The sequence below is a fragment of the Mirounga angustirostris genome, unplaced genomic scaffold (assembly GCF_029215605.1).
Source record: "Mirounga angustirostris isolate CCGP_5_RB_7025 unplaced genomic scaffold, mMirAng1.0.hap1 SCAF_18, whole genome shotgun sequence".
NCBI classification, from domain to species: Eukaryota; Metazoa; Chordata; class Mammalia; order Carnivora; family Phocidae; genus Mirounga; species Mirounga angustirostris.
In genome coordinates this window covers 2421588-2438692 of record NW_026991726.1, presented here as the reverse complement: position 1 = coordinate 2438692, position 17105 = coordinate 2421588, and the positions used below count along the sequence as shown (strand labels likewise).

At 51.1% G+C, this 17105-nt stretch overlaps 1 protein-coding gene across 1 annotated transcript in view; it reads left to right on the top strand.

Annotated features, from left to right (window-relative positions):
- The first annotated feature begins 9968 nt into the window (after positions 1-9968).
- Positions 9969-17105, top strand: part of LOC135363102 (alpha-mannosidase 2-like) — a 119567-nt gene continuing 112430 nt past the window's right edge. The window contains exon 1 of the mRNA XM_064583789.1: positions 9969-10107. Within this exon, the coding sequence (XP_064439859.1) occupies positions 10046-10107 (62 nt within the window). The 5' untranslated portion in view covers positions 9969-10045. The remainder of the gene's footprint in view (positions 10108-17105) is intronic.

Genomic DNA, 17105 nt, shown 5'->3' with positions numbered 1-17105 from the left:
AAGGGTGGAATTGCTGGGTTGTAGAGTATATGCATCCTTAACTACTAAAAATTGCTAGATGGCTGTTGAGAATCACTAAATCAATTTATACTCCCACCAGCAGTGAATCAGTTCATTCTGCACTGCTCACAAATCCACATCCTTGTCGATTTTGGCATTGACAGATTTTTAAGTTTTAGCCCATCTGTCATGTGTGAAATGGCATGTCCTTGGATTTAATTTCCATTAGCTTAAATCTTAGTGAAAGTGACCTTCTTGTTTGTTGGGGCACCTGGGCAGCTCATTAAGCATTTCCTTTGGCTCAGGTCATGATCCTGGGGTACTGGCATCGGGCCCTGCGTCAGGCTACCAGCTCAGCGGGGAGTTTGCTTCTCCCTCTCCCTTTCCCACCTCCCCCTCTCGTGCTCTCTCTCTCTCTCAAATAAATTAAAAAAAATATTTGTTGCACAGGGGTGCCTGGGTGGTTTAGTCTGTTGAACTTCTGACTCTTGATTTTGGTTCAGGTCATTATCTCGGGGTCATAGGTTTGAGCCCTGTGTGGGCTCTGCGCGCTCAGCGGGGAGTTGGCTTCTTCCTCTCCCTCCTCATCTGCCACCATCCCCCATGTCCTCTCTCAAATAAATAAACAAATCTTTTAAAAATTATTTGATGCACAAATAAATACAAAGTGCTCCACTCATTCGTTCTGGTTCATGCATCTGTCCTGTTTGATGCCTGCAGAGATCCCATTCCTAGACTGTACATATGTTATACTCAGTTTATACACCTGGCCTTCTACCAAACGCTCCTTTTACATCCTATCCTTACCAAGCTCCCCAGCCAAAATCCATTTCTGGGGATTGTTTCTTCTTGGCTTTGTGTTTTGATTATGTTGCCATGATGCTGACCTATTCCTCTGACTTTGCCCTGGCAGATCCCCCCATCTCCTTGTCTGGAGACTAATCTGTCCTCTAACCTCGTGCTTGGCTGAGGTCTTACATCCGTGACCTTGACCCAAGTCATCCTAAACCAATCATAAACGTAGGCTGCAAACAGGCTGACCCCTTGCTCTCCTGTTTCTTATTGGCACTACTAACTCTTTGCTCAGTGGGTCCTGAAGCCTTCATCAATCTTGGTGTCAGTCTTGCTCCTTCCCCCAGGAGACCTGAGGCAGGAAAGCATCCTCAAGCTATAGGGACAACTGATCTAAGATGCTATAATTGCATCCAGCCAGTCACTAACTACTGTCCATTTTTTCTCTGTGAACTCTACTTCCATCATCTTCGGTCCTGCTGTCACCTCGCTGATTCTTTTTTTTTTTTATTCTTATGTTAATCCCCATACATTACATCATTAGTTTTAGATGAAGTGTTCCATGATTCATTGTTTGTGCACAACACCCAGTGCTCCATGCAGAATGTGCCCTCCTCAATACCCACCACCAGGCTAACCCATCCTCCCACCCACCTCCCCTCTAGAACCCTGTTTGTTTTTCAGAGTCCATCGTCTCTCATGGTTCGTCTACCCCTCCGATTTCCCCCGCTTCATTCTTCCCCTCCCGCTACCTTCTTCTTCTTCTTTTTTTTTTCTTAACATATATTGCATTATTTGTTTCAGAGGTACAGATCTGAGATTCAACAGTCTTGCACAATTCACAGCGCTTACCAGAGCACATACCCTCCCCAGTGTCTATCACCCAGTCACCCCATCCCTCCCACCCCACCCCCCACTTCAACAACTCTCAGTTTGATTCCTGCGATTAAGAATTCCTCATATCAGTGAAATCATATGATACATGTCTTTCTCTTTTTGACTTATTTCACTCAACATAATACCCTCCAGTTCCATCCACGTCGTTGCAAATGGCAAGATCTCATTCCTTCTGATGGCTGCATAATATTCCATTGTATATATATACCACATCTTCTTTATCCATTCATCTGTCGATGGACATCTTGGCTCTTTCCACAGTTTGGCTTTTGTGGACATTGCTGCTATAAACACTGGGGTGCAGGTACCCCTTCGGATCCCTACTTTTGTATCTTTGGGGTAAATACCCAGGAGTGCAATTGCTGGATCATATGGTAGCTCTATTTTCAACTTTTTGAGGAACCTCCATACTGTTTTCCAGAGTGGCTGCACCAGCTTGCATTCCCACCAACAGTGTAGGAGGGTTCCCCTTTCTCCGCATCCCCACCAACATCTGTCATTTCCTGACTTGTTAATTTTAGCCATTCTGACTGGTGTGAGGTGGTATCTCATTGAGGTTTTGATTTGGATTTCCCTGATGCCGAGCGATATTGAGCACTTTTTCATGTGTCTGTTGGCCATTTGGATGTCTTCTTTGGAAAAATATCTGTTCATGTCTTCTGCCCATTTCTTGATTGGATTCTTTGTTCTTTGGGTGTTGAGTTTGATGAGTTCTTTATAGATTTTGGATACTAGCCCTTTATCTGATATGTCATTTGCAAATATCTTCTCCCATTCTGTCGGTTGTCTTTTGGTTTTGTTGACTGTTTCCTTTGCCTTGCAAAAGCTTTTTATCTTGATGAAGTCCCAATAGTTCATTTTTGCCCTTGCTTCCCTTGCCTTTGGCGATGTTTCTAGGAAGAAGTTGCTTCGGCTGAGGTCAAAGAGGTTGCTGCCTGTGTTCTCCTTTAGGATTTTGATGGACTCCTGTCTTACATTGAGGTCTTTCAACAATTTGGAGTCTATTTTTGTGTGTGATGTAAGGAAATGGTCCAGTTTCATTCTTCTGCATGTGGCTATCCAATTTTCCCAACACCAGTTGTTGAAGAGACTCTCTTTGTTCCACTGGATAGTCTTTCCTGCTTTGTCGAAGGTTAGTTGACCATAGAGTTGAGGGTCCATTTCTGAGTTCTCTATTCTGTTCCATTGATCTATGTGTCTGTTTTTGTGCCAGTACCATGCCGTCTTGATGATGACAGCTTTGTAATACAGCTGGAAGTCCGGAATTGTGATGCTGCCGGCTTTGCTTTTCTTTTTCAATATTCCTCTGGCTATGCGGGGTCTTTTATGGTTCCATACAAATTTTAGGATTATTTGTTCCATTTCTTTGAAAAAAGTGGATGGTATTTTGATGGGGATTGCATTGAATGTGTAGATTGCTCTAGGTAGCATTGACATCTTCACAATATTTGTTCTTCCAATCCATGAGCATGGAACGTTTTTCCATTTCTTTGTGTCTTCCTCAAATTCTTTCATGAGTATTTTATAGTTTTCTGAGTATAGATCCTTTGTGTCTTTGGTTAGATTTATTCCTAGGTATCTTATGGTTTTGGGTGCAATTGTAAATGGGATGGATTCCTTAATTTCGCTTTCTTCTGTCTTGTTGTTGGTGTATAGGAAAGCCACTGACTTCTGTGCATTGATTTTATATCCTGCCACTTTACTGAATTCCTGTATGAGTTCTAGCAGTTTTGGGGTGGAGTCTTTTGGGTTTTCCACATAAAGTATCATATCTGCAAAGAGTGAGAGTTTGACTTCTTCTTTGCCAATTTGGATGCCTTTGATTTCTTTTTGTTGTCTGATTGCTGTGGCTAGGACTTCCAATACTATGTTGAATAGGAGTGGTGATACTAGACATCCCTGCCGCATTCCTGACCTTAGGGGGAAAGCTCTCAGTTTTTCCCCATTGAGAATAATATTTGCTGTAGGTTTTTCATAGATGGCTTTTATGATATTGAGGTATGTACCCTCTATCCCTATACTCTGAAGAGTTTTGATCAAGAAAGGATGCTGTACTTTGTCAGCTTTTCCTGCATCTATTGAGAGGATCCTATAATTCTTGTTCTTTCTTTTGTTAATGTATTGTATCACATTGATTGATTTGCGGATGTTGAACCAACCTTGCAGCCCAGGGATAAATCCCACTTGGTCATGGTGAATAATCCTTTTAATATACTGTTGGATCCTATTGGCTAGTATTTTGGTGAGAATTTTTGCATCCATGTTCATCAGGGATATTGGTCTGTAATTCTCCTTTTTGATGGGGTCTTTGTCTGGTTTTGGGATCAAGGTAATGCTGGCCTCATAAAATGAGTTTGGAAGTTTTCCTTCCGTTTCTATTTTTTGGAATAGTTTCAGAAGAATAGGTATTAATTCTTCTTGAAATGTTTGGTAGAATTCCCCTGGGAAGCCATCTGGCCCTGGGCTTTTGTTTTTTGGGAGATTTTTGATGACTGCTTCCATTTCCTTAGTGGTTATAGGTCTGTTCAGGTTTTCTATTTCATCCTGGTTCAGTTTTGGTAGTTGATACATCTCTAGGAATGCATCCATCTCTTCCAGGTTATCTAATTTGCTGCCATAGAGTTGCTCATAATATGTTCTTATAATTGTTTGTATTTCTTTGGTGTTGGTTGTGATCTCTCCTCTTTCATTCATGATTTTGTTGATTTGGGTCATTTCTCTTCTCTTTTTGATAAGTCCGGCCAGGGGTTTATCAATCTTGTTAATTCTTTCAAAGAACCAGCTCCTAGTTTCATTGATCTGTTCTACTGTTCTTTTGGTTTCTATTTCATTGATTTCTGCTCTGATCTTTATGATTTCTCTTCTCCTGCTGGGTTTAGGCTTTATTTGCTGTTCTTTCTCCAGCTCCTTTAGGTGTAGGGTTAGGTTGTGTACTTGAGACCTTTCTTGTTTCTTGAGAAAGACTTGTATTGCTATATACTTTCCTCTTAGGACTGCCTTTGCTGCATCCCAAAGATTTTGAACAGTTCTGTTTTCATTTTCATTGGTTTCCATGTATTTTTTTAATTCTTCTTTAATTTCCTGGTTGACCCATTCATTCTTCAGTAGGATGCTCCTTAGCCTCCATGTATTTGAGTTCTTTCCGACTTTCCTCTTGTGATTGAGTTCTAGTTTCAAAGCATTGTGGTCTGAAAATAGGCAGGGAATGATCCCAATCTTTTGGTACCGGTTGAGACCTGATTTATGACCTAGGATGTGATCTATTCTGGAGAATGTTCCATGGGCAATAGAGAAGAATGTGTATTCCGTTGCTTTGGGGTGGAATGTTCTGAATATGTCTGTGAAGTCCATTTGGTCCAGTGTGTCATTTAAAGTCTTTATTTCCTTGTTGATCTTTTGCTTACACGATCTGTCCATTTCAGTGAGGGGGGTGTTAAAGTCCCCCACTATTATTGTATTGTTGTCGATGTGTTTCTTTGCGTTTGTTATTAATTGCCTTATGTAATTGGCTGCTCCCATGTTAGGGGCATAGGTATTTACAATAGTTAGATCTTCTTGTTGGATAGATCCTTTAAGTATGATATAGTGTCCTTCCTCATCTCTTATTACAGTCTTTGATTTAAAATCTAATTTGTCTGATATAAGGATTGCCACCCCAGCTTTCTTTTGGTGTCCATTAGCATGGTAAATGGTTTTCCACCCCCTCACTTTCAATCTGGGTTTGTCTTTGGTTCTAAAATGAGTCTCTTGCAGACAGCATATCGATGGGTCTTGTTTTTGAATCCAGTCTGTTAGCCTGTGTCTTTTGATTGGGGCGTTTAACCCATTTACATTCAGGGTAACTATTGAAAGATAGGAATTTAGTGCCACTGTATTGCCTGTAAGGTGACTGTTACCATATATTGTCTGTGTTCCTTTCTGGTCTATGTTGCTTTTAGGGTCTCTCTTTGCTTAGAGGACCCCTTTCAAGATTTCCTGTAGGGCTGGTTTTGTGTTTGCAAATTCCTTTAGTTTTTGTTTGTCCTGGAAGCTTTTTATCTCTCCTTCAATTTTCAATGACAGCCTAGCTGGATAGAGTATTCTTGGCTGCCTATTTTTCTCATTTAGTGCTCTGAATATATCCTGCCAGTCCTTTCTGGCCTGCCAGGTCTCTGTGGATAGGTCTGTTGCCAATCTAATGTTTCTACCATTGTAGGTTACATATCTCTTCTCCCGAGCTGCTTTCAGGATTTTCTCTTTGTCTATGAGACTCGTAAGTTTTACTATTAGATGTCGGGGAGTTGACCTATTTTTATTGATTTTGAGAGGGGTTCTCTGTGCTTCCTGGATTTTCATGCCTGTTTCTTTCCCCAAATTAGGGAAGTTCTCTGCTATAATTTGCTCCATTATACCTTCTGCCCCTCTCTCTCTTTCTTCTTCTTCTGGGATCCCAATTATTCTAATGTTGTTTCGTCTTATGGTATCACTTATCTCTCGAATTCTGCCCTCGTGATCCAGTAGTTGTTTATCTCTCTTTTTCTCAGCTTCTTTATTTTCCATCATTTCATCTTCTATATTACTGATTCTCTCTTCTGCATCATTTATTCTAGCAGTTAGCGCCCCCATTTTTGATTGCACCTCATTAATAGCCTTTTTAATTTCTACTTGGTTGTATTTTAGCTCTTTTACTTCTCCAGAAAGCGTTTCTCTAATAACTTCCATATTTTTTTCAAGCCCAGCTAGTATCTTTAAAGTGATGATTCTGAACTCTAGATCTGACATCGTACTAATGTCCATATTGAGTAGGTCCCTGGCAGTCGGTACTACCTCTTGTTCTTTTTGTTGCGGTGATTTTTTCCGTCTTGTCATTTTGTGCAGAGGAGAATAGATTAATGAGAGAACAAAATGCTAGCAGAATAACCACGTCCCCAGAAAATATACTCTAAAGAAATCAGAAAAGACCTAAAGCAGTGGGATAAGAAAAGGAAAGAGAGAAAAAAGAAAAAGAAAAAAAAAAAGATAAAGATAAAAACAAAAACAAACAAAACAAAACAACAACAACAAAAGGAAAATCAGAATATGATCAAGTATATTCTATATGGTATATAGATCAGTGCCACACACTAGATTTGGGGTGTATTTTGGTCTTTTAGAAGAAAGTGCTTCCCAAAATTTTAAAGAAAGAAAAACTTATATATGTACAAAAATAGGGGTTGATATGATGAAGGGATGGAATATGATTGTAAAAGTGGAAATTATAAAAAATGTTATAAAAGGAATTGATAAGAAGTTGTTTGAAAAAAGAAAGAAGAGGATTTAAAAAAAGAAAAAACAAAAAGAGAAAAAGAAAGGGAGAGGATGTGATCAGGCAAGGGAATAGAAAGCACCATATACTAGAGATTTAGGGTATATTTTAATCTGTTAGAAGAAACTATCTCAAAATTTTAAAGAGAGAACAACTTATATATATAAGCCAAAAATATGGGTAACTACTATGAAGGGATAGAATATGACTCTAAAAATGAAAAATAATTTTTTTTTAAAAGGGATTGATAAGATGTTGGTTGAAAAAGGGAAAAAGAAAAATTCAAAAAGAAATAAAAAGACAAAAAGACAGTTAAAAAAATTGACTTTAAAAGACTAAAGAATCATGGTAAAAAAGCCGTGAATTCTATGTGCAGTAGTCCCCTAGCACTGGAGTTCTGCTGTTCTCATTGATCGGTAAACTTGGTCTTGGTGGCTGTTCTCGCTGATCTTCTGGGGAGGGGCCTGTTGCCGTGGTTCCCAAATGTCTTTGCCGGAGGCGGAATTGCCCCGCCCTTGCCCCCTCCCGGCTAAGTAATCTGCTTGGGTTTGCTCTCCAGGCTTTTGTTCCCTGCGAGCTTTCCGTACAGCTTTGGAGGTGGAGAGTGAAAATGGCGGCCTCCCAATCTCCGCCCCGGAGGAGCTGAGAACTCGGGGCCCCGCTCCTCAGTGAGCCCCAGAGAAAAGTCGTCAGTAACTCCCGTCCCCCGGTCTCCGGCCGCACTCCGTGCTCACCCGGCCTGTGACCGCGTTTCTATCTCTGGCACCCGACCCCGGGTGGAGTCTCCATACCCAGCAGATCCCTGCAGTGCGCTCCTGCGCGGCTCCTCCCCGGGGAGGAAGGTGAGTCTCCCCAGATCTGCCGCTTGTTGCGTCCCTGCTGGAGGAGCAGGGGCCCGACTGGGCCGCGGATCACGGTCAATGGCAACCCCGAGCTGAGAGCCCGCGCCTGGGCTCCGCCTCTGCAGCCGGCTTCCCTGCTCCGTTACCTGGGAGCTCTGCCATACTCAGGCACCCCCGGTCTTTCTGTGACCCCGAGGGTCCTGAGACCGCACTGTCCCGGAGGGTTCCACCCCCCACTCAGCCACCAGAGGGACGTGCCTCAGCGGAGCGGACTTCTAAAAGTTCCGATTTTGTGCTCCGTGGTTCTATCACTCGCCAGAAGCGGCCAACGGAGGCCCCTCCCCCGCCGTCTATCCTCCCGAATATCGCCGCGGATTCACTTCTCCGCACGTCCTACCTTCCAGAAAGTGGTCGCTTTTCTGATGAGAGAGTTGTTGCTCTTCTTTTCTTCGATCTCCTGTTGAGTTTGTAGATGTTCAGAACGGTTTGATCCCTATCCAGCTGAATTCCTGAGAGGAGACAAAATCCAGGTCTCCTACTCCTCCGCCATCTTGCTCCGTCACCTCGCTGATTCTCGCAATGAGCCAGAAGAGCTGCACAGAACCCCTGAGGTCCCCAGTAATGTCCACAGGGGACCCCGGAGGCTGTTAGGAGCCAGTCTCTGAGAGGATTTCTGAGGCCTCGGGGCTGTATATTGGGAAGAGGTCCCTGGGGCCTTCCTGAGCTCCACTAGGAGAGAATCCCGGGAGACTGCCTGAGGCTGTGTCAGGAGGGAGTCCCTGCGGATCCACTGAACCTTTATTGGAAGATCTCTGGAGTTTCCCTGAGGTCATGTAAGGACAGGATCCCGGAAGAGCTCATCAGGCTATGAACAAAGGAGCCCTGAGGATCTAGTGAGGGTATGTCAGCTGGGGATTACCAAGGATCCATTAAGATCACACCAAAGAGAAGATTCCTGGAGTTTCTATGGTGACAAAAGGGGGTCCCTGGAGAGTTCCCGTGGTTGTCATTCATCCAACACACACTTGCAGAGGCAGAAGAACTAGGCCCCACTGAGCAGGATCTCACAAGCTACCTGTGGACACAGAGATCATAAAAACAGTCGGGTAAATGTTGCAGGGTGGGCGCAAGGACCTGTGGAAAGGGCATAAAATTCGGTGTCCGCGAGGTGAGCGAGCCATTCTGCTCTTCCGGGAGGGGCGGCCTTTGGGGGTGGTGGGCATACGGCTGCCGTACTGCATGTAAAGAACCCGGTGCAGATCTTGCGTGGGGCAAGAACTCCATCAGTGCTACCCATCAGTAAGCGAGGGGCACGGGCACACTTACACACGCAGCCCAATTCTTGTCTCGCGAGAGAACTGGCGGAGGTGCGTCCACAGACTCCCGAAGTTAGACTGTCCTGCAGTCGGGAAAGGGCAGGACCTGGCTTCTCGGTCCGGGTCTGCAACCAAGAGAAATCCAGCGCCAGTCACGCACGTCACCCCACATCTTCGTTGGCTGCGTCAAGTTAAAAGAAGCAAACACTGAAACACCGAAACATAACTTCAGCAGCTGTCATTTCACCACGTAACCAACGCAGACTCGCTCTTTTCAAAGATTTCACTCACTCGAGCGAGCTGTCGAGCGAGCGAGGGCACCAGCCGGGAAGGGGCAGGCGGAGGGGGAAGCAGAGTCTCCCCGCCGAGCGGGGGCCCGACGGGGCTCGAGCCCAGGGCCCTGGGGTCATGATCCGAGTCCAAGGCAGACGGCGGGCCGACAGAGCCGCCCGGCGCCCCAGCAGTGTAGACGGACTCTCCCTCCGCTCCGCGCCGACTCTTCAAAAACCCTGCCGGGGGCTTCCTGCGCCGGGTTCCGCGACCCCCAGGCGCCCCCCCCCCGCGCTCCGCCGACCCCGCTGCCCCTCGCTGCCTCCGCGCGCCCCGGACCCTCCCGCCGCCTCGCCCGGAGGCAGAGCACAGAGCCGGACGGGGGCCCCAGCCAGCCGCCACCACACGGACCCCCGCCGCCCGCACGGCAGCCGCCACACTCCCTCCCCGGCGTCGCCCTTGAATGCCGTCACGCCCGCGCCTTGCGTCCGGCGTGCCTGGGCGGAGGCGTGACTTCCGGGCGCGCGGAGGCGGGACTTCCGGGAGCAGGCGGAAGAGCCTCTGGGCTCGGGCGTCCGGGGGCCGCTGAGGGGCCGCTCGGGGTGCAGGAAAGGGCCGCCGGGCCTGAGGGAGGAGGAGGGGCCATGGCCGGCGACGGGGCCCGGAAGCGGTTCTGGAGGCGCAGCAACGGCGAAGTCCCGGGCAGGTGGGTGTGACGGGGAGGCCGGGTCGGGGTCAGGGCTCGGAGGTCGGGCGGGCGCGGGGGCCCGCGGGGCTGCGGGTGGAGTCGGGGGTCTGGGGAGGGCTGCTGGGGACGAGAGCGACGTTGGGGGGCCGGGGGGCTCGAGCGCAGGGTCTGGGCGGTGACGGGGGCTGCGCGCAGACCGAGGCTTGAAGGGAGGAGGAGCAGCTGCGCGCGAGGCTTTCCGAGGCCGCAGGCTCCCCTCGGTGACACTCCTCGGCAGGCTCTCCTCGGTGACATCCCGGGCGCCCTGGGAAGCCGAAGGGGACCGACTCGGGTCGCGCTGCGAAGGGTTCGGGGAGTGCGGACCTGGCCCGCTGGCCGCGCGGGCTGCGCTTGCCGGGCGATCGCCTCTCCGGGGGGCGCGGCGGTGGGACCCCCTTGAATGGCCTTCTTGTCCCTCCCGCGCTCGGCTGCGCTTGGCCTCGAGCTCGAGGACTCGCTCCAGTGGATTTGAGCCTCCCTGTGAATTTCCACGTACCCCACCTTCCGGCCGCAAAACCAACTCCTTTCTTGAGTCCGCAGCAGGAAGCGAATTAAGGAAAAGAAATTAAACAAAAAATGAAGTGCGTGCAATGACCCGGGTGCACCCTGGAAGCTGTTCGGCTCCAAAGTCCTGATCAGCTTGCGGCTGATCCCCGGCCCGCGCCCCGGGGAAGGTGAAGACAGTGCGTGGACAGTGCCTGGCGAACGTAGATTAGAGAGAAACGGATGTCAAGGTTTCTTTTTCTTTTTTAAAGATTTTATTTATTTATTTGAGAGAGAGAATGAGAGAGAGCACATGAGAGGGGGGAGGGTCAGAGGGAGAAGCAGACTCCCCGCCGAGCAGGGAGCCCGATGCGGGACTTGATCCCGGGACTCCAGGATCGTGACCCGAGCCGAAGGCAGTCGCCCAACCGACTGAGCCACCCAGGCGCCCCAGATGTCAAGATTTCTTTTTCTTTTTTTTAAAGATTTTATTTATTTATTTGAGACAAAGAGAATGAGAGACAGAGAGCATGAGAGGGAGGAGGGTCGGAAGGAGAAGCAGACTCCCCGCCAAGCAGGGAGCCCGATGCGGGACTCGATCCCGGGACTCCAGGATCATGACCCGAGCAGAAGGCAGTCGCTTAACCAACTGAGCCACCCAGGTGCCTCATGATTTTATTTATTTAAGGGAGAGAGAGCATGAGAAGGGGAAGGGTCAGAGGGAGAAGCAGACTCCCCGCCGAGCAGGGAGCCCGATGCGGGACTTGATCCCGGGACTCCAGGATCGTGACCCGAGCCGAAGGCAGTCGCCCAACCGACTGAGCCACCCAGGCGCCCCAGATGTCAAGATTTCTTTTTCTTTTTTTTAAAGATTTTATTTATTTATTTGAGACAGAGAGAATGAGAGACAGAGAGCATGAGAGGGAGGAGGGTCGGAGGGAGAAGCAGACTCCCCGCCGAGCAGGGAGCCCGATGCGGGACTCGATCCCGGGACTCCAGGATCATGACCCGAGCAGAAGGCAGTCGCTTAACCAACTGAGCCACCCAGGTGCCCCATGATTTTATTTATTTAAGAGAGAAAGAGCATCAGAAGGGGGAGGGTCAGAGGGAGAAGCAGACTCCCCGCCGAGCAGGGAGCCCGATGCGGGACTCGATCCCGGGACTCCAGGATCATGACCTGAGCCGAAGGCAGTCGCTTAACCGACTGAGCCACCCAGGCGCCCTGCCATCATCTTTTAAATGATGGAGTCTTACCAGAAAACCTGTGTCACTGGTGTATCTCTAGTAGGTGATTTGGCCAGGGTCTCACACTGCATGAGAGGTGGTCTTGCCAGTAGCCCCCCCTCCTCTATTCACGCTGGTCCTTAGATTGTCTATTTGGCTGGGGCTTTCTTAGAAACTTCTGGATGAAGCAGGATGTGTGATGTGGTGGAAGCACCTCTGACTGGGTTCTGTGGTCTGGGTTTCAGCCTTTTTTTTTCTATTAATCTCTGTGTGACTTTCACCAGGTCATGTCACCCCTGGGGCCATCAGTTTCTGCCAGTGTAACCTGCTGAAGCTGGATGAGACCTAAGTGGCTGAGATCTCCAGGCACATATTTGTTCGGTCTGGTCCGATTCTCTTTGATGAGCACGAGAGAGGGCCTCTTGGAGGAGCTTTGAGAGTTTGAAAATTCATTCATTCAGTAGATATTTGTTTAACCAACTCTTGGTGCCAGTAACAGTTCCAGGGGCTAGAGATACACCAGTGAACAAAACAGCTCAGAACCAGTGCTGTCTCAGACCTTACAGCGGAGCTGGAGGGGCAGAGAAGAGAGACCATGACTAAGTTAAGAAGAGAGTTACCCCTGAGAAGGTGCGAACTGTTATCCTGTTATTGAAACCTCAAGCAGAGAATTGGGATTGGGAGGCGTGTGGAGTGGGGAGCGTTTCCCGGTGATAAGGTGGCCAGAGGAGGTCTCACAGAGGAGGTAACATTTGAGCAGGACTCACAGGAGGGGAGCGAACAGGCCCCCTGGGTGGCTGGGAGGACAGTGGTCTGGGCAGAGGGCCAGTGGAAAGCCCCCGGTTGGGAGCGACAGCGGTGTGCTCGAGAAGAGCGGGGGGCCTGGTGCCTGGAGCCAAGGGAGGAGGGGGAGAGTCCTGGGGCATGAGGTCCGGAAGCTGGTGGGGGCGGGCCTCGTGGTCACAGTGGAAAGACGTGGGCTTCCTGTCTCTTATTCTGACGGGGGAGCGCTTTGGAGGGTCTTGGCAGAGGTGTGGCAGGATCCCTTTGGCCTCTGGGTGGATGACAGGTTAGGGGCTGGGAGGGAAGGACGGACGCAGGGAGACCAGTTCGGAGGCTGTGGTGAACGTCCGGGTGAGAGAGGACGGTGGTGCTGCAAGAATCAGAGGGCGGGTGGTGGGGATCAGGACGCGTTCAGTCTGTGACTCTCTGGGGCTGGTTCTCTCTTGGGCCAGCGACCCACTTGACTCCGAGGGGCGGCTGCCCTCTGCAGTTGTGGGTGGCACTCTTGCCACACTTAGCTGTCAGTGGCAGGACGAAGTCACCGCCCACCGCGGTGCGAGCGCAGGCGGCCCTCCGGCGTGGGTCCGCCGGGGCCGCGAGCGCTGTGCACAGGAGGCCGTGCGGGCGGTGGGGCCTGTGGAGGGCGACCTTTGTGAGCGGGATGGAGGCAGGAAGGGCCCAGATTGAATCGGCAAGGCTGTGGGTGCTTGGGGTGGAGCTGGAGGAGAAGACAGCTCACGGTGTTGTGGCTCCGACAGCTTTCAGCTTCCAGCGGTCACAGCCCGAGGAGTCTCCGAGCCGGTGAGACATCAGCTCCACCGTCACTGTAACAGGTCGCCATCACTCATCAGCTGAGGGGAGGACTTGTTGGGGGGACAGTTCATTCGTTCAGAACGCATTCTGTGTGCCAGGTCCCGTGCTGAATGCTGAGCCAAGAGATGTGGCTCTCAGAGGCTGCTGGGGTGAGGGAGACAGTAAGCACATTGGTATGTTCTTCGAAGGTCATCATCGGGGGCGTTGGCAGAAGCACAGGACCCTGCGTCAATGGAAGGCCACGCCCTTCCAGAAGAGGTCATGCCTGACCTGAGACCTGTAGGTGGAGAGGGAGCCAGCCCACAGAGATGCACAGATGCGGAGATGCGGGGTGGGCGTCAGAGCACTCCTGGCAGGGGAAGGGTGCTGCGGGGACCCTGGGGCTGGGGCGGAGGACGGCAGGAGGGGAGCCTTGTGAGAAGAGGGGTGGGAGGCGGGCAGGGCTCGGAAGGCCATAGAAAAGGGCCGCCACGAAGCACTGAAGGGTGGCGATCACCAGGGTTCTGGCCGGAGGGGTGGGGCGTGGTTGCAGAATGATGAACCCCAAAGATGTCTGCATCCTTATCCCTGGAACCTGGAACCAGACCACATGGCCAAAGAGTGAAAGGTGCAGATCTGCTGACCCTGAGGTGGTACCTTTTCCTGGGTGGCCTGGTGGGTCCAGTAGAATGGAGTGAGCGCTTAAAAGTGGTCAGAATCAGCAGCAGATGGACGCTTGTCTTGTCGCTGGCTCTGAAAGTGGAGGCGGGGGCCATGAGCCAGGGGGTGTGGTGGCCTCCAGCATTTGGCGTGGCCTTCTGCTTGCAGCCGGCGGGAACCTCAGTCCTACAACTGCAGGAAACTGGATGCTGCCAACAGCCTGCATGAGCAGGACGTGGACTCTCCCCAGAGCGTCCAGAAATGAGTGCAGTGGCCAACACCTACACTTTAGTCCCGTGAGAACTGCCTTGGACTCTGACCTCCAGACTTTAAGATAATAAGTGTGTTTCAGGCTGTGTGTGGAGGACCGTTAGAGCAGCCACAGAAAAACCCTGAGGTGGGAGGAGGAAGGTTGGAGGAATGTGCGGGAGGGATGTTGGATGGGAAGGGTTGTGGGTAGCCCTCCGCACCTGACCCTGCAGAGTCTTGCCCTTGAATGTGGACAGGGCACCTGCTTCCGTCTTCCCGGGTGGGCTGGCCCCTCACCGCCCACCTCTGTGAAGTGCATTTAGTCCCGAAGGACTGGAACAGCACTGGGAGGGCTCTTCCTCATGTCTCCTTGGGTCCAGGAACCAGGTGGAGGTCCTGCCTCTTTTTCCGGAAGCTCGGATCTGCTGCCCTGACCAGCTTGCTCTTGTGTTTTAAGAAACCTGTTTTTTTCCTTGCTTGTATTTTTGAAGTGGCTGTTTGGACGGAGTGCCTGCTTATTCCTCTCTTCCCGTGTTGCGAGGAGCCCGGGAGTCTCTCGGGTGGGTCTTTGTGTCCTGTGCGAGCGGGTCTCTCTGGGCTCCGTCTGTAAGTGGAGTTGGTCTTACTGTGCCAGCGCCTTGGAAGCACCGGGGGTGGGGGTGGGGGTGGTTTGCTATGCACACAGTTCCTCTTGCTTGTTTGTTTCTTGGTGGTCCTGTTTGATGTTACTAAATGCCTTTTTAGCTGGTCTGGAAACATTTTGAAAAATGAACTTGATGTGAATCATGTTTTTTCTCTTTTACATATTTGTCTAATGTAGCAAGTCTAGACTCTTATGGGTTAATCTTAAGTGAGGACAGAAATGATTAAAATAAATAAATCCCTGAAGATTTTGATTAAACAGTTTTTTTTTTTTAAACTGAGAGCAGGGGCAAGTATTCCATTCCCCGAGGGCTGTGAAGACATGGTCGGAGGTCATGGGTGGGAACGAGTCAAAGTGCCCTGGGAGCCTACGTCTGTTTCTCTGTTCCCCAGACTGCCCTGGGCCAGCCCTGCCTGCGTGCAGCACGGAGGAGGACGGTGGAGCAGTGACCGGGGCCAGTATGGGACACCCGCCCCGCCCCGGCCTCTCCAGCAGCTCTGTCTCTAACCGCTCCTCAGCTTCCTGGTGCTCAGACGTGTGCAGTTTGGAGTCTGGCCCTGCAGGCCCTTCAGGGTGCAGCACGGGTCCGCCAGGGGGGTCCTGCAGACAGCCGGGTGTCGGGATGGCCCTGTGCCGGGCCCTGGGAGCGCAGACAATGCCGAGCGAGGCTGCGGACAGACGTCCTGGGGCAGGGTTTTGTGCCACACCCCGGACGAGGCACCGTGGGCCTTGTTGTGACACTGTACGCTCGAGACTGCTTCTCTCCTGCCGGGGTCCTGACACGCGCCGCGCCGTCGGCCCTCCCTACGGCCGGGGGTTTGCAGACCCGGAAGCCTGGGCTGTGGGTGGGTGGCAGAGCTGGCTCCCACTGCTGGCCCCTGGGCTCGGCCCTCGCCCGGCTCCTCTGGCCTGGGGGTCAGGAACGCAGTTCTCGTGCGCTCGGATTTGCACAGCGTGGGGGTTCTTCAGGAGGAGAGGAACAGCTTCTTCTAATTTCACCCTGATATTCCCTCCACAGGCCAGAGGCGGAGGGGTTGGGAGGCCCAGAGGGAATGGGGCAGCCTGGGTTCTTCCCGTCTGTGGGGCCCTGGGCTTGGGGGACTTTCATTTTGAGTATCCCTATTCTTTGTGTTCCCCCATTCTGAAATGCTGTTTCCTCTTTTCTGGGGGTTAACATGGCAATTCCAGCCTGAGTGCTGAGGGTCACAGAGGTAGGTGCCCGTGGTCGTCAGTGGTTAGAACAGTGTGGACCGCCTGCAGTCACGTGAACTAAGGGCTGCAGATGCTGTTGCCGGGGCTCACACAGCCGGCCGGGGAGCCCGCGCACCAGGCCCTGTGGCAGCCCTGCCCGAGTGTGCTCCCATCTGCCCAGTCGGTGCTGCCGAGCTTGCGTCTGTCCCAGGCCCGTGGCGCCTAAGCGAGTGAGCCGCCTCTGAGCCCAGGCATGCTAGTTCAGGGCAGAGCTGTACACTTCTGGGTCCCCGACTGCATTAGCTCTGTTCCCTGGGGACCCTCCTGGGTGTTCTTGCCCGTCCTGGCATCCATCCTCTGGGGGTCTGGAGTTCGCCGGCGCTGGTGTGTGCCCACTGCCCCGGCTGGCATGTCTGTCGCCTGCTGTCTTCCTTCTCACACAGCCTCTGCACTTGAGCTTGGCCATGCTGCTCGTGGCCAGCCCCCCTCGATACGCTTCTCAAATGTGCCATGGAGCAGCTCTCCACCTGTTCCCGCGTATACCTTGCTCCAGTTTTGAAAGGACCCTTCTTTCAGTGAACCTTTGTACTAAACTAAAAGAATAAGGCTTGCTGGCTCTAAGGCTTATGCCCAGGGGAGACAAACAGCGCTTAATTCCTGTCTTCTGGATGAGCTCCTGATCCTTCATGGAAAGCCCTCCGCAGGGTGACTGGGAATGTCACGGGGCACTGGGCATGATGTGCGTGGAGAGCAGGGCAAAGGGCAGGGTCTTGGAAAGGGGACGGGTCCCTCGGCGCCACTGTGAACATTGGAGGCAGGGGGCAGTCCGTTTGAGGGTGTTGATACACGGGGTTCTCTAGTTTTTCCAGTGAACTTGTTTGCAGGGGGTGAGGCCAGCCAGTTGGTGGGACGATGTGTTGGGCTGTCGGCGTGGGGATCTAAAGGGGGCCTC